At 38.5% G+C, this 17,984-nt stretch overlaps 1 protein-coding gene and 1 long non-coding RNA gene across 7 annotated transcripts in view; one reads left to right on the forward strand and one right to left on the reverse strand.

Annotated features, from left to right (window-relative positions):
- LOC141373434 (uncharacterized) overlaps nt 1-17,984 on the forward strand; it is a 207,923-nt gene that overhangs the window by 140,865 nt on the left and 49,074 nt on the right. The gene's annotated exons all lie outside the window — the stretch shown is intronic.
- ATG4C (autophagy related 4C cysteine peptidase) overlaps nt 1-17,984 on the reverse strand; it is a 93,024-nt gene that overhangs the window by 64,900 nt on the left and 10,140 nt on the right. For 3 of the 6 annotated variants that reach the window (XM_025871756.2, XM_025871755.2, XM_025871754.2), the window contains exon 2: nt 2,618-2,757. In XM_025871756.2, coding sequence (XP_025727541.2) covers nt 2,618-2,693 — 76 coding nt within the window. In that variant the 5' untranslated portion in view covers nt 2,694-2,757. Of the gene's footprint in view, nt 1-2,617; nt 2,758-2,998; nt 3,166-7,590; nt 7,772-17,984 lie in introns of those variants that run through there. The other 3 variants (XM_073896625.1, XM_073896626.1, XM_073896627.1) reach the window with 2 other exon arrangements.

A 17,984-nucleotide genomic window follows, 5' to 3' on the forward strand; every position in this document is an offset into this window, starting at 1 on the left:
TCTCTCATTGTTTTTCTTCCTCTCTGGTTTCGTCTTGTTTCATTTTTCCCTCCCTTCCCCTCTATGATCCTCTGTCAAATTCCTCATATCAGTGAGATCATATGTAATTGTCTTTCTCTGGTTGACTTATTTCACATAGCATAATACCCTCTAGTTCCATCCACATTATTGCAAATGGCAAGATTTCATTTTTTGATGGCTGCATAATATTCCTGTGTGTGTGTGTGTGTGTGTGTGTGTGTGTGTGTGTGTGTGTGTACGTGACATCTTCTTTATCCATTCATCTTTTGATGGACATCTAGGCTCTTTCCATAGTTTGGCTATTGTGGACACTGCTGCTATCAACATCGGGGTAGAGGTGCCCCTTCGGATCACTACATTTGTATCTTTGGGGTAAATACCCAGTAGTACAATTGCTGGGTCGTAGGGTAGCTCTATTTTCAACTAGGTACAAAGGATTTAAATAGACATTTCTCCAAAGAATATATAAAAATAGACAATAAGTATATGGAAAGATGCTTAACATCATATTCATCAAGGAAATGCAAATCAAACTCAGTGAGATACTTCACACCCACGGGAATGGCTCGAATAAAAAAGATGGGCAGGGCACCTGGGTGGCTCAGTCAGTTGAGCATCATATTCTTGGTTTCGGCTGGGGACATGTGAAATTAAGCCCCACGTCAGGCTCCGTGCTCAGCACAGAGTCTGCTGGAGATTCTCTCTCCCTCACCCTCTGCCTCTCCCACTCATGCTCTCTCTCTCCCTCTCTCTCTAAAATAAACAAATCTTTTAAAAAAATTTTTTAAAAACATGGACAACATAGGGTGCCTGGCTGGCTCAGTCAGAAAAGCATGCTACTCTTGATCTCGGGTTGTGAGTTCAAGCCCCACATTGGATTTAGAGATTACTTAAATAAATAAAAAACTTAAAAAAAAAAAAAGGATGGACAATAAAAAGTGTTGGTGAGGATGTAGAGAAATTCAGACCTTCAAATATTGCTGATGGGAATATAAAATGGTGCAGCCACTTTGAGAAACAGCTTGGTAGTTCCTCAGAAAGTAAACTTAGAGTTAACATATGATCCAGCAATTCTACTAATAAGTATATACCCAAGAGAACCGAAAATATATAGTCACACAAAAACTTGTACATAATGTTCATAGCAGCGCTATTCGTATTAGCCAAAAAGTCAAAAACAACCCAAATGTCCATCAACTAATAAATGGGTAAAGAAAATGCAGTATGGCCATACAGTAAAATATTACTCAGTCACATAAAGGAATGAAGTGGTGATACATACATGCTACAATATTGGATGAATTTCAAAAACATTATGCTAAATGAAAGGAGTCAGACACAAAAGGCCACAAGTTGTACGATTCCATTTATATGAAATGTCTACAATAGTCAAACCCATAGAGACAGAAAATAGACTGGTGGTTTATTTATCCAGGGGCTGGAGAGATGTGGGGAGGAATGGGGAGTAGCTGCTAATGGGCCCGGGCTTGCTTTTACGGGTGGTAAAAAGGTTCTGGAATTAGATAGTGATGAAGGTGTACAATCTTATAAATATACTAAAAACCCCTGAATCATAAAAGGGTAAATTTTTTAGTATGTAAGTTATATCTCAATTTTTAAAAAAATCAATGTCCATAGTTTTCAAAATGAAATGTTTCATTATTATCAAGTTATAACTATCTAAATAGCTAGCTGGCCATGCCTTCCAGTGAACCAGGAGCCAACTGTCAATTGTGTTTTACCCGAATTTGCATTATGAAGGGGTTTTGCTAAATGTTATCATTCCTATTTTATGGAGATGAACTTCTTCCTGTTGCAACTGGTTCTGCTAAGTATTTTCCATCTTTGAAAGTTTCTTCATCTCCAATTTGTTCCCAATCCAAGGTGGGTTTCAAAACCACCTTATGCTCCTTATTGGATTTGTTTGCAAACCAAGAATAACTAGGTTAAAAATAAAGGTCTAGGGGAGTAAGTTGGAGGGGGAGACAAACCATGAGAGACGATGGACTCTGAAAAACAAACTGAGGGTTCTAGAGGGGAGGGGGGTGGGGGGATGGGTTAGCCTGGTGATGGGTATTAAAGAGGGCACATTCTGCATGGAGCACTGGGTGTTATGCACAAACAATGAATCATGGAACACTACATCAAGAACTAATGATGTAATGTATGGTGATTAACATAACAATAAAAATTTTAAAAAATAAATAAATAAATGTCTAAGGGTACTCCTAAGAGAAATTCATAGGTATCAGTATGGAAACATTATACTGTCTACTTTGTGTGTTCAAAGGTCTATTTTGCTTGCTTCCTGGTTGCCTGAAACTGAGTCTGAAAACCAAGATATTATCATCACTTAAATAAATTCTATCTGCTTCTGAATGTTCAAAGAAAAAAGGACCACATAATATGCCTGAATTTCTAGACAATGTTTATGATGATATGTGGTTCTTTCTTAAGGATATAGGCTTATCCACATTCCTTACAGAAATATTTCATTCAAAGAGAAACTTAAGCAATTGTGAGTGACTTAATAAGGCAGATGATATATGTCTTCAAATATTTCTTTAGATTTATACAATTTTTAAATGATACTTACTATATTTCATGTTGTTCCAAGCAGATATAAATTTAGTTTTTAGCTTGTCAACTTCATCTGTTCCTGTGGCCTCCATATTCAAATTCTAAAGAAAAAGCCATAACTTGATTGCATTCTTCTGTAAAGTTAAATCTTTAGTACTAAAAGAAAAAAAATTAAAGAAAAATAAGTAATGAGTATATATTATATGGTACAATACTGCTAAAGTTTTACTTATGATTAAGTACAATTTGAACTGCAAATGAGCAAACCAATTTCTCATTTTACATAACAGAATATAATATATTCTATAAATATTTTAATTACAAAAAACATTAAATACCAAATATACAATAAAAATTATCACACAAAACCAAACAATAATCTCCTCCAAGTACTCACAATTAAGAACAATAAATTAGGGCGCCTGGGTGGCTCAGTTGGTTGAGTGACTGCCTTCAGTTCAGGTCATGATCCTGGAGTCCCAGGATCGAGTCCCACATCCAGCTCCCTGCTCAGCGGGGAGTCTGCTTTTCCCTCTGACCCTCCTCCCTCTCATGCTCTCTCTCTCTCATTCTCTCTCTCTCAAATAAATAAAATCTTAAAAAAAAAAAACAATAAATTAGCTTAGTGAAACAACTCCACTTTGGTACTTGTCAGACTATTCAAGATTTGTTTTATTTGTAATGAGAGAAAGTGGTTTTATTTTTTTTAAAGGTTTTATTTATTTATTTGGCAGAGAGAGAGCAGGAGAGCGACAAACGGGCCCCTGCAGAGCAGGGAGCCCGACGTGGGGCCAATCCCAGGACTCTGGGATCATGACCCGAGCCCAAGGCAGTCGCTCAACCAACTGAGTCACCCAGGCGCCCCGAGAGAAGGTGGTTTAAATCTTATAAGAAATGACAACTATCGGGTGCCTAGGTGGCTCGGTTGGTTGAGCGTCTGTCTTCAGCTCGGGTTGTAGTCCCCGGGTCCTGGGATCGAGTCCGCACTGGGCTCCCTGCTCAGCAGGGAGTCTGTTTCTCCCTCTCCTTCTACTTCTCCCCCTGCTTGTGCACTCTCTCTCTCGTAAAAATAAATAAATAAAATCTTAAAAAAAAAAAAAGAAATGACAACTATCTTTAGAATGGAGGATTCCACTTACACTGATTAAGTCACTACTTTCATATAAAACCTAATTGTCAGGATGCCTGGGTGGCTCAGTCTGTTAAAGCGACTGCCTTCCGCTCAGGTCATGATCCCAGGGTTCTGGGATTGACCCTTATGTCCAGCTTTCTGCTCAGCGGGGAGCTTGCTTCTCCCTCTCCCTCTGCCTGCCGCTCCCCCTGCTTGTGCTCTCTCTCTCTGACAAATAAATAAATCTTTTAAAAAAAAACAAAACCTGTTTTGTTTTTTAAGGCATTTCCTACATTTCCTCCCTATCTCAATACTGTAGCATCTTTTAAAAATAGAATGGCTTGAGGCACCTGGGTGGCTCAGTCGTTAAGCGTCTGCCTTCGGCTCAGGTCATGATCCCAGGGTCCTGGGATCAAGCCCTCCTGGGATCGAGCCCCACATCAGGCTCCCTGCTCTGCAGGAAGCCTGCTTCTCCCTCTCCCACTTCCCCTGCTTGTGTTATCTTTAAAAAAAAAAAAAAAAAATAGAATGGCTTAGGGGCACGTGGGTAGCTCAGTCAGTTAGGCATGGGACTCTTGATTTCAGCTCCGGCCATGATCTCCGGGTCCTGAGAGCGAGCCCCATGTGGGACTTTGCACTCAGTGGAGAGTCTGCTGGAGATTTCTCTCTCTTTCTCTCTCCCACTACCCCTCCACTTCCCACTCCCCCGCTCGGCTCACACATGCAGTCTCTCTCTCTCTCTCAAATAAATAAATCTTATAAAAAAAGATAGAATGGCTTAAATCTACAACAGAAGATGTTTTCTTACTTTAAAAAAAAAATAAATGTAGCTCACAGATATTTGTTTTATAACTGACTTGAGGGAAAATTGAGATGTGCAATATAATCTGAAAAAGGAACAAATTATACCTTAAAATGTTTGTGCTTATTTGCAATAATTCAGATAGTTTACTTATCAAGAAAAGAATGCTACACAGAAAAAAAAAGAATGCTGCACAGAACACTGCCCTCTTAGGGTTATAAATATATACTCAAAAGTATTGATACATTTATTTCTCTAACAATAGACATTCCATTTTATAATATGTACTAAAAGCTACTAATGATACAGTACAGTTGAGGCTCCATGAGGAGAAAGCATGGTCCATTGGAAAAATTTTAAAAGTCAATATAACTAGAGCACAAAAAATCCAAAAAGGGGGCTTGAGATGTGGCTATAGGTTTGACATGGGCCAGAGCACACACGGCCTTGTACACCATGCTAAGAATCTTGTTGTTTATCCTAAGAATAATTGGTTTCAAACAGGAATATTATAATCTGATTCTGTGGGTCTGACTCCCAGAGCAGCACAAAGAATAGATTGCAAAGGAAAAGAGTACATGATTATAGAGTTTACCAGTACTTTACAGGACTAGAAGAGAGATGATAATAGCTTGGAATGGAGCAACAGAGAGGGAGATAAATAGAAATTATAAGGAAATGTGTCAAAAATTCAATGTCTTGGTGATTAAATGAATATAGAAGGCAAGAAAGATAGATATGCCAAAGATACACCCATGTTCCTGGCTTGTGAAACTAAATAAAAGGTGCCAACAATTGAAATAGGGAGCATCAGAAGAGATTCAGGTTAGAGGAGGAAGATCATGAATTTAATTTATATATAGTTTGAGATGCCTCTGAGAGATATATTAAAGAATCATCCATTTATTTAATTATTCAATAAGTTATTGCCAGGCACTGTTCAAGGCAATGCAGATACAGCTTAGGACAAAAGCAGTGAAATACTTCCACTCATGAAGCTTACATTCTAGATATATTCTAGAGAGGCCAACTAGGCAGTTGGATATATAGATCTGGAGCTTAAAGGTGAGGTCTGAGTGGGAGCTATTAATTTGAGAACTACTGATGTATACATGAGAATTAGAGCTACAAACATGTTCCTCAAGGACTTTGCCTTATGTTTATACCCTCAGCCTTGAGACTATTCAAGGCCCTTCAAGAAATTACATCTGCCATTTTACTTAGCTTCCTCTCTTGCCACTCCCTCACTGCACCATTCACTGAAGCCAATTGTTTTTTTTAAGATTTTATTTACTTATTTGACAGAGAGAGACACAGCGAAAGAGGGAACACAAGCAGGGGGCGCAGGAGAGGGAGAAGCAGGCTCTCCGTGGAGCAGGGAACCCGACGCGGGACTCGACCCCAGGACCCTGGGACCATGACCTGAGCCAAAGGCAGACGCTTAACGACTGAGCCACCTAGGCGCCCTCACTGAAGCCATTTTTAATATTAATATTAAAGCTTCCTAAACTGGACATGCTTCCATGTCTTTGCATGTGCCGTTCCCTCAACCTAGAAGGCCTTCCTACTCACTCTCACTTTTTGACAACTTATTATCACGAGTCTCTAAGACCTAGCTTAAGTTTCACCTCCTCTGGTCAGACTTGTAAGATTTCTACCCACCTCCATACCTCAAACTAAACCAGATGTCCCGCTCTTAACTCCCATAGGATCCCATGTCCTCCTCTATCATGGCGTTCATCACACTGTACTCTAATTACTTCTTACCTCTTACACTAGATGGTTAACTTTTTGAGTGTCCTTGAGTTCTGCCTGGCATGGGATTAGTTCTCAAAATATGTTTATTAAATGAATCAGTGAATAGATAAATCAATAAGGTATATCACTAGTAGCACTTAAAAGCTGTAAAACTCTATCAATTGGAAATTTTGTCACTGACAACTAGAAATTTTCCTCCAGAAAATTGCAAATTTAACAAAATTTGGAGAAGTACGGAGAAAGGCTTATAAAATGTGCATCCACATGGGCGCCTGGGTGGCTCAGTCGTTAAGCGTCTGCCTTCGGCTCAGGTCATGATCCCAGGGTCCTGGGATCGAGTCCCACATCGGGCTCCCTGCTCAGCAGGAAGCCTGCTTCTCCCTCTCCCACTCCCCCTGCTTGTGTTCCTGCTCTCGCTGTCTCTCTCTGTCCAATAAATAAATAAAATCTTTAAAAAAAAAAAATGTGCATCCACATGATTGATTACATATCCATTAAAAATGTCTCCAAAGGGGTCCCTGGGCGGCTCAGTTGGTTAAGTGCCTCACTCTTGATTTCAGCTCAGGTCATGATCTTGGAGTCATTAGATCGAGCCCCACATCAGGCTCCATGCTCATCAGAGTCTGCTTGAGATTTTTCTCTCTCCCACTTCTGCTCCTCCCCCTGCTGTGTGCACTTGCTCTCTCTTGCTCTCTCTCTAATAAATAAATGGGTTATTTTAAAGATTTGATTTATTTATTTGTCAGAGAGAGACAGAGCACAAGTAGGGGGAGTGGCAGACAGAGGGAGAAGCAGGCTGCCCCCTGAGCAAGCAGCCCAGTGAGGGACTCAATCCCAGGACCCTGGGATCATGACCTGAGCCAAAGGCAGATGCTTAACCAACTGAGCCACCCAGGCATCCCAATAAATAAATGTTTTTTAAAAAATGTCTCCAGGGGAATCTGGGTGGCTCGGTCGGTTAAGCATCTGCCTTTGGCTCAGATCATGATCTCCAAGTCCTGGGATCAAGCCCTGCATCAGGCTCCCTGCTCAGAGGGGAGTCTGCTTCTTTCTCTCCCTCTGCCCCTTCCCCCTGCTTGTGCTCGCTCTTTCTCTCTCTCAAATAAATAAAATCTTTCTAAAACATACTTAATTACAAATAAATACAGTCTCCAGAAAGTCTGTGATAATGGGGAAACACTGGAGAATCTAAAACTTTATGCATCGTATGATACTAGCTGGAAAAGTAGCAGGGGAAGAGTTAGAAAGAAATCAAAAATTGACAAGTTTCTCTGGATGTAAAATTGTGTGTGGTTATTTTTATACCACTATTGCCCACCTCTTCCAAATATTATACAGGGGCACCTGGGTGGCTCAGTCGTTGAGCATCTGCCTTCGGCTCGGGTCGTGATCCCGGGATCCTGGGATCGAGCCCCGCATCGGGCTCCTGCTTGGCGGGAAGCCTGCTTCTCCCTCTCCCATTCCCCCTGCTTGTGTTCCCTCTCTTGCTGTGTCTCTCTCTGTCAAATAAATAAAGGAAATCTTTAAAAAAAAATAAAATAAAAAATAAAAAACAAATATTATACAAAGAACAGATGTAATTTTTAGAATTTAAAATTGTTATTGTTAGGGCAGCTGGGTGGCTCAGTTGGTTAAACGACTGCCTCGGCTCGGGTCATGATCCTGGAGTCCCGGGATGGAGTCCCACATCGGGCTCCCTGCTCAGTGGGGAGTCTGCTTCTACCTCTGACCCTCCTCCCTCTCATGCTCTCTTGTCTCTCATTCTCTCTCTCAAATAAATAAAATCTTAAAAAATAAATAAATAAGTACATAAAATTTTTATTGTTAAAAAGCCACCAACCAGGGTACCTGGATGGCTCAGTTGGTTGAGCGTCCGACTCCTGGTTTTGGCTCAGGTCATGATCTCAAGGTCATGGGATTGAGTCCCTCATCAGGCTCTGCACTCAGAGGGGAGTCTGCTTGAGATGCTCTCTCTCCCTCTCCCTTTGCCCCTCCCCTTGCTTTCTCTCTCTCTCAAATAAATAAATCTTAAAAAAAAAGTCACCAACCACGAGTCTTCTAAATTTAAAATATTTAAAATAAGAGAATATACACACGTGTATTTTCTTTTTTTTTAATTTTATTTATTTATTTGAGAGAGAGAGAGAGCAAGAACAAGGAGCAGAGGAAGAGGGAGAGGGCAAAACAGACTCCCCACCGAGCAGGGAGACCGACACGGGGCTCAATCCCAGGACTCTGGGATCATGACCTGAGCCAAAGGCAGACGCCTAACCAACTGAGCCACCCAGGTGCCCCCTGTATTTTCTTTCTAAGTCAGAAAGAAAGTAGGTAATGGGGAATACTTTGTTCAAACAGTTTGCAACACTGGTTACCAGGAACACCCTGGATAGACCTTAGCAAGAATGTAAAAGTGATCCCTTAAAGTGGGTGGGAGGAACATAAAGCCAAAGTATGGGGAAAGTCTGTACCTCAGAAAATGGCTCCTAAATAAATAAATAAATAGCCAAGGTAAGATGCCATGACAGATTCAGAAATTAATGAGAAAATTTTCTAACCTCAAGGAACTTAGAGTAGAATAAATTGTTAGGTTACTCTTTTATTATTACTACTCTTCCTCAAAATTCCTGCTTATTGACTATTTACTCAGAATAAATATACCCCCAAACATGACACATTTAAAATGTTTTTGTAACATATCTTTGACTATGCTATAAGAATACTTTTATTGCCATTGTACATAGGGTAGATGAGAATAATAAAATTATTATTATAAGGTCAAACTAGTTAAGCTGTTGCTAGTTTATTTTTTTAAATGACTTTATTTTTTTAAAAGATTTTTATTTATTTATTTGAGAGAGAATGAGAGATAGAGAGGGAAAAGGGTCAGAGGGAGAAGCAGACTCCCTGCTGAGCAGGGAGCCTGATGTGGGACTCGATCCTGGGACTCCAGGATCATGACCTGAGCTGAAGGCAGTCACTTAAACAACTGAGCCACCCAGGCACCCGCTGTTGCTAGTTTAATAATTCATATACAGTTGACCCCTGAATAATGAACAATGCAGGGTTTGGGGCACTGACCCCCGGTTTAGTGAAAACCCATGTGTAACTTTTGACTCCCCCAAAACTGAACCGAATGTCTCTAATATACAAAGAGCTCCTAATAATCAATAAGGGAAAAAACACCCAAATAGAAAAAAAATCCAAGCACTCTAAAAGAAAAAGACCAATAAACATAGGAAAATATTTTCAAACTTATTAAATCTAAGTAATGAACATTAAATGAATTTCATACTTTTTTCATCATCATAAGAGATGAAATTAATGATCCTGAAGAAACAAGCATTTTACATAATAATTTCTCAAATAAAAAAGTCCATGAGTACAGAGAATATGTCTCATTCACTACTGGCATACTGGTGTGCTAATAGACACAAATATCTGCTGATGACAAAATTATGGTATATACATATTATGACATAGATCTATATTTATTACCATAAAAAGATATCCAGGGAGCATCAAAATATTTGAGGCAAAACTTGCTAAAACTGTGAGAAGAAACAGATGATTCCTCTATTAAGGTTGTAGGCTTTCATACCCCTCTAACAGAAAGAAACACAGGGCCAGCAGGCAGAAAATCAGTAAAGACAGTGTTGAATTAAATAGCACCACCTATCAACTGGACATAACTGACAGATTACTTCACTCAACAAAAACAGATTACACATTATTCTCAAGTGCACATGAAATATTCACCAAGATGGACAAGATTCTGGGCCATAAAACACCTCTTAACAAATTTAAAAGAACAGAAATCATATAATCTTTGTTCTCACTGAAATGGAATTAAACAAGAAATCAGTAACAGAAAGTTAGCTGGAAATTTTCCAAATACTGGAAAATTAAACAAAATACTTCCAATAACACAGGGCCAAATAAGAAACCTCAAGAGAAATTAAGAAATGTTTTTACCTGAATGAAAATGAGAATACAATTTAAAATTTGTGAGATGCAGAAAATTCCCTTAAAATTTACATATATTAGAAAAGAGGAAAGAACTAAAATCAATAATTCAAGCTTCTACCTTAGGAAATTAGAAAAAGAAGAACAAATTAAATCTAAAGTAAGCAGAAAAAATAATAATAAAAATTAAGGCCGAAAGAAAGAAATCAGTAGAGAAAATCAACAAAACCAAAGCTGATTCTTTGAAAAGATCGGTGAAATCTCCAAGCGTCTAGCCAGGCTAACTAAGAAAAAGAGAGGATGCAAATGACTAACATCAGAAATGAAACAGGGGACATCACCACAGATCCCATGGACATTAAAAGGAGGATAAAGGAGTATTATGAACAATTCTATGCTCGCAAATTTGATAATTTAGATGAAATGAAGCAATTCCTTTAAAGACATAGTTTGCCAAAACTCACACAAGAAATAGACAATTTAATTCGGCCTATATCTATTAAAGAAACTGAATCAATAATTAATAAACTTCCAAAAAAGAAAGCATCAGGCTCAGATGGTTTCACTCTTGAATTCTACCAAACATTTAAGGAAGAATTTATACCAATTCTCTACAATCTCTCCCAAAAGATAAAAGCAAATAGAGTACTTCTTAACTCATTCCATGAGGTCAGCATTACCCAAATACCAAAATCAGACAAAGCCATTATTGGTACTGGCAAAGGAGTAGACAAATAGACTGATGGAACAGAATAGAGAGCCCAGAAATAGACGCACATAAATATAGTCAACTGATCTTTGACAAAGGCAATACAACAGAGCAAAGACGGTCTTTTCAATAAATGGTGCTGCAACAACTGGACATAGACATGCAAAAAAAAAAAAAAGGAGGGGAGCCTGGGTGGCTCAGTCGTTAAGCATCTGCCTTCAGCTCAGGTCATGATCCCAGGATCCTGGGTTCGAGCCACATATCGGGCTCCCTGCTCAGCAGGAAGCCTGCTTCTCCCTCTCTCACTCTCTGAGCTTGTGTTCTCTCTCTCACTGTGTCTCTGTCAAATAAATAAAATCTTAAAAAAAAAAAGAAGATAGAATAGATCATACACCCTTCACAAAAATTAATTCAAAATGGATTGTAGACCAGGCGCCTGGGTAGCTCAGTTGGTTAAGCGACTGCCTTCGGCTCAGGTCATGATCCAGGAGTCCCCGGATCGAGTCCCGCATCAGGCTCCCTGCTCGGCAGAGAGTCTGCTTCTCCCTCTGACCCTCCCCCCTTCGTGTGCTCTCTCTCTCTCTAATTCTCTCTGTCTCAAATAAATAAATAAATAAATTTTTTTAAAAAATGGATTGTAGACCTAAATGTAGAACACAAAACTATAAACGTCCTAGAAGATAACAGAGAAGAAAACCTAAATGACCTATAGCATGGCAATGACTTTTTAGATACAGCACCAAAGGCACAATCCCTGAAAGAAATAACTGGAAGCCTGCTTCCCCCTCTCCTACTCCCCCTGCTTGTGTTCCCTCTCTCGCTGTGTCTCTCTCTCTCTCAAAAAATAAATAAAATCTTAAAAAAAAGAAAAGAAAATGAACAACCTAATTTTAAAATGGGCCAAAGACCTTAACAGATTCACTTCACCAAAGATATAGAGACAGGCAAATAAGCATATGAACATATGTTCCACAAATGTTATCAGGGAAATCAAATTAAAACAATGAGATACCACTACATACCTATTAAAATGCACAAAGTCCAGAACACTGATAATACCAAATGCGGACAAGGATGCCAAGCAATAAGTACTCTCATTCATTGCTGATAGGAATGCAAGATCTTACAGCTACTTTGGAAGACAGTTCAGCAGCTTCTTAGAAAACTAAACATACTCTTGGCATATGATACAGCAATTGTGGTCCTTGGTATTTACCCAAATGAAATAAAAACAATCCACACAAAAATCTGCACAGATGTTTATAGCGGTTTTATTCATAATTACCAAAACTTGGAAGCGACTAAGATGTCCTTCACTAGGTGAATGGATAAATAAACTGTAATACATCCAGACAGTAGACTATTACTCAGGCACTTAAAAGAAATGAGCTATCAAGCCATAAAAAGATATTAAGGAAAACTAAATATATATTACAAAGTAAAAGAAGCCAAACTTAAAAGACCACTGTATATCAAACTGTATGATTCCAACAGTACGATATTCTGGAAAAGGCAAAATTACAGAAATAGTGAAATGATCAGTGTTTGTGAGAGATGGGGGCAATAGGGGTAAAGAATGAGTAGAAAGAACACAGAGGATTTTTAGGCAATAAAACTATTCTCTATAGTACTACAGTTGTAGATACAGATCATTATACATTTATTTACACCAAAAGTGAACCCTAATGTAAACCATGGACCTGGAGTGATAACAATGTGTCAGTGTAGGTTCAACCGTAACAAATGTACCACTCTGGTGCAAGATGTTGATAGTGGGGAAAGTTCTACGTTTTGTTAGGAGGTATATAGAACTCTGTCTGCTCAATCTTGCTATGGACCTAAAACTGCTCTAAAAAAGTAAAGTTTAGGGTGCCTGGGTGGCTTAGATGGTTAAGCATCTGCCTTCAGCTCAGGTCATGATCTCTGGGTCCTGGGATGGAGCCGCACCTCGGGCTCTCGGCCCAGCGGGGAGTCTCCTTCTCCCTCTCCCTCTGCCTCTCCCCCTGCTCAGGCTCTCTCTGTAACTCTCTGTCTCAAATGAATAAATAAAATCCTTTTATAAATAAATAAAATAAAAAATAAAAAAGTAAAGTTTACCTAACTTTATAGAGGGTGAGGAAAAGGAAGAGAGAATAGCATGAATATAATTTACACATCTATATGCACATATACTGTATATGTATACAGAGATGCACACACACACGAATATGCAAAAACAATGTCCAGAAGTCCATGCTAAAAGAGGAACTAAGAGATGAAATGTCATCTTTTCTTTATTTTTTGTACTTTTCTTTATTTAAATTGTTTACATTGAATGTTTACATTAAAATAATATTCGAAAATAAATTGCTGAGATTAAAAACTGAATACAGGAAATTACAAATGTGCCTGAAACTGCTTGACTAAGAAACCTACAGAGAAGACATTCTATTACAAAATCCTAAGCAGCTTCTAAGAAAGATAAAATGCTGAGACAGTGCTTTTTCCTTTTTAAGATAAACAATTTTATTCTTCCGGTTCTTAAAGACATCAGATTCAGCTATTTAGTCATGTAGAAAACGTAACTTCCTCAATGCAATACCCTAGGGCAGCTCTGGCTGAATAAAATGACTTGGAGGATATCCCTAGTTAATTCATAATTTTTTTTCTCCTTAAAATAGTAGTTAAGATTTAGAAAGAGGAAAAGGAATAAATTAATAATTGAGTCCATTCAGTCTGTTAAAATGTCTTTTTTATACTTGGTGAGATAAGCCAAGGAAAGGCAAGAAAACAGTACTTTTAGTTTAACTACAAATGAGCAAAAAACACAAATGAAACCCAATGAACTTTAAGGGTAGTAGTACCATTAGAAATTCTAAACTATCCTCACCCACAAATTCCCTTTCCAAAAGCTTTCCTGATTTTTAAGAAATTAAAAATGAATTAAAATTCATTCTATCAGGTATAAAGTGATCATTTACCCATTACCTAGTATATTTCAATCTCTTTTGTTATCTACAATAACTGGTTTCACTGCTCCTGTGATCAAACTGATAGGCCAAAATTCTTGTCTAGTTTATGTAATGTCAGAGCCTTAGTCTAGAAAACCATCAAAATAACATTCTTCACAATTTCCACACACCTTTTTTTAAGATTGTATTTGTTCATTTGACACACACATACAGAGAGAGGCAGGCAGAGGGAGAAGCAGACTCGCCACTGAGCAAGGAGCCAGATGCTGGGATCATGACCTGAGCTGAAGGCAGACGCTTAACCAACTGAGCCACCCAGCATCCCTCCAAACACTTTTAAGAAGGGATTTATGGTTAAAAAAATGGGGGGGGGGGTGTTATGGTTTTTTCTTTTTTTTTTTTTAAGACGGGATTTACGGTTATTTCCTAAACTTTAGAGAAATTAGTAACTTTTTTCAAGTAGACTTTCTTTATTAATGCATACTACAATAAATCTTACCATCCACCATTCCCATATTTCTGTTCACTGCTTACCTTCTGACAAATCCATTCTAATTAAAAAATAGCAGTAAAGAGGAGAAATCTCTATTTTATTTTATCTTAGTAAACATAAAGCTACCAGATGAGGTTTATTCCTAAACTTTACTGTTAATGATGTGAAAAGCAGAGTGAACATTAAGCAGAGTTCTTTTGGAATGCAGAGCTGCAACACTTGATATGAAAATCATCGATTGAGACCCAGATGTCATTTTTAGAGTCACTTTTCTAACCATAACCATGCATTAAGACAGTCGATAAATTATAAACTGATAAATGTAAAGGGTACTCAAATCAATGTCCTTGAAGGGCAGATGAAGGTAATCAGCCTCTCCCATATGGCAATAGATAGAAGAATATTTTATCCACTGAGAATTTAAAGCCAAGAAAAAGCTCCTGACAGAACTTTAGGGACTGACTCTACAGAATATATCTCAGTCACATAGTACAACCGACAAAAACACTGCAGACTTACAGTGAGATGCAGAAGATGCTTGGGCATCTTCCCCAAATGGTATTCTGCAGCAAGATGAAATATAGATATTGATTTAGAATTTTTTATGTGCTTTTAGCCATACCATCAAATAAAATGAACTGTGAGGTCCATTCTAAGTTTTCACCTGCTGTAACCTTTTCTACCTGCTTGCATTTTTAGTAACAAATATTAATCCCTTGTCTGATCTTGAATGTCTCTCAATATGTTGGTCTGTCATCTCTGCTCTCTTATTTCTCTCCATCTCAGTTCTTTGCAGAAACATCAATTACCGTATCCATTTCTTTTTCCCTCTTTTCCTGTATTTGCCAATCTCCTATCTTCATAACTGAACGTGTAGTCTAAAAATGTTGTTTGTAAACCCAGCATGTTTATTTCTTTTAAAAAGTCATAAATATGGGGGCGCCTGGGTGGCTCAGTTAAGCATCTGCCTTCGGCTCAGGTCGTCATCCTGGGGTCCTGGGATCGAGCCCCACATCGGGCTCCCTGCACAGCGGGGAGCCTGCTTCTCCCTCTCCCTCTGCCTGCCACTCTGCCTACCACTCTGCCTACTTGTGCTCTATCTCTCTGTCAAATAAATAAATAAAATCTTTTTTTAAAAAGTCACAAAGATGAAGAAAGGGAGAACACTGGTAGTATTTATTTGGATTGTCTTCTTTCAGAGCTAGGGGTTTGGCAAAGTAGATGGCAGTAAGAGGTAAAAATAAAAAGATTGAGCAAAGAAAGAGCAATATAATAAGGGCAGGACTCACATATTCAGAAACTGGCTTTTAAAAAAGGGTAAGAGGCACCTGGGTGGCTCAGTTGGTTAAGCGGCTGCCTTTGGCTCAGGTCGTGATCCCAGGGTCCTGGGATTGAACCTCACATCAGGCTCCCTGCTCATTGGCAAGCCTGCTTCTCCCTCTCCACCCCCCCCCACTCATTCTCTCTCTCGCTAGCTCTCTCTCAAATAAATAAATAAAATCTTAAAAAAAATAAAAATAATAAAAGAGGGATAAAAGAGCTGATAGCAAAAAGATTAATAAGGGACTAATAAGATAGTTTTGCCTCAAGGATACAGCTTAGAAACATTCTTGCAACTCCTCAGGAATACACCCTCCAGTTAAAAACACTAAATCAATGCACAGCTACTTTACAATGATAACTCAAATAAAATGTACTACTTATACATTATTCTCTTAAATCTAAAAATTAAAAAGAAGAAACTAAGTACTGAGCATTCATTTACCCTCACACGTGACTTGTACCAAGGTCCTACAATCAAAAATCTCCATTTGAGGGGCGCCTGGGTGGCTCAGTCAGTTAAGCATCTGCCTTCGGCTCAGGTCATGATCCCAGAGTCCTGGGATCAAGCCCCTCATGGGGCTCCCTGCTCAGCAGGGAGCCTGCTTCTCCCTCTCCCACTCCTCCTGCTTGTGCTCTCTCTGTCAAAATAAATAAAGATTAAAAAAAAAAAACAACTCCGTTTGTGCAGCACAGAATATTACACGTTCACAGACTATAAAGTTGGTCATCATAACAATCTAAATGGGAGATAAGGAGTTTAAATGACTTCAATCACTTATTTAAAATTATAGTAAGAAGTATTAATGAAATCTGGGCTGTTTTAAGCATTCCTTGATGTCCTTGATCTTATCTCTAAGAAGCATATAATATTTACTCTAGTTTAATAACTAAATTTTAATTATGTCAGGTAACCTCTGACGGGTCCAAGGTAACTATGAATGGTTGGAGCCTCCATACTTTAAAATGCAACTTTGCAAGTGGTGAAATATGCAGTCTGCATAAGAAGCAACATACAGGGTCAAATTATTTAATCATTAACAAAATTAACCTAACCTCTACAAGAACTGAGGGATGTCAGAATCTCAGGACTGAAAGGGAATTTACAAAGTACCTAGTTAACCAGTAAGTAGTAATATTAATAACAGGTCTTAACCATTTTCCCATATAATACACTCCAATCTATCCCTAATCTCCCCTAACCTGTGAACAGTGAAAGAAAGCAGTGAAAGAAAATGTGTAAACTTAAAAGATTGAAAAAAATATCACTCCCATCCCCAGGAATCTAATCAGCTATCTGGTTCAAACTCACTAACTAATCATTAAGTGGGCTCAACCACCCATATAACAGCAAGATCTCCTTTACAACATCCTAGCCAAGTGCATTCACCCAGCCTCTGAGTGAACACCTCCAAAACAGAGTTCGGTGCTCAATGAGTTCTGTACTGAGCTAAAAATTCAGCTGTAAGTTTAAAAGCCTAATACTATTTTATTTAAACTATTTTTCTTTACTAACATAACTGTTCTAGAGTATCCACATAACTATATTATTCCAGCTAATTTTAAACAATTTCACTTGCTTGAAAGACATTTGGAACCAAAAGTCCTGTGTCCTTATAATTTCCACCAACTGGTCCTGGTTGGGCCTTCTGAAACTAATGTCTTCCATTTGATAACCCATCAGATATCTAAAGACCTCCAGGGGCGCCTGGGTGGCTCAGTCAGTTAAGCATCTGCCTTCAGCTGGGGTCATGATCCCAGGATCCTGGGATTGGTCTCCTTGCTCAGTGGGGAGTCTGGTTCTCTCTCTCTCTTTGCCCCTCCCCCTACTCATGAGCGCGAGCGCGCTCTCTTCTCTCTCTCTCTCTCTCTCTCTCTCTCTCTCTCAAATGAATGAATAAAATCTTTAAAAAAAAATAAAAGTTAAAAAAATAAAGACTGCATCATCTCTCCTCCACATTAAATATGCTCAATTCCTTCAATTAGAAGACTGCTATATGAGTGGTAATGAGAACCTCAACCAGGATACTGATCAGGGGATAAGAAATGAGATCTAAATAGCAAGCTGAGATGGTAGAACTAGCAACATCAATTCAGTTTGGGACACACTAATTTTGAGGTTTGTTTAACAAGTAAATATGGACAAGATCTTTTCCAAGTCCCATTCCATTAGTTACTTCTGCTACAAAAAGGTGCATCCATATTATTGAGACTAGTAATTACACCTCATTTAAACACAAAATATCACATTTTTTCATTCATCAAGTACTTGAGTG

This window comes from Callorhinus ursinus, unplaced genomic scaffold (assembly GCF_003265705.2).
Source record: "Callorhinus ursinus isolate GAN/ISIS: 27379988/994484 unplaced genomic scaffold, GSC_fseal_2.0 scaffold9, whole genome shotgun sequence".
NCBI classification, from domain to species: Eukaryota; Metazoa; Chordata; class Mammalia; order Carnivora; family Otariidae; genus Callorhinus; species Callorhinus ursinus.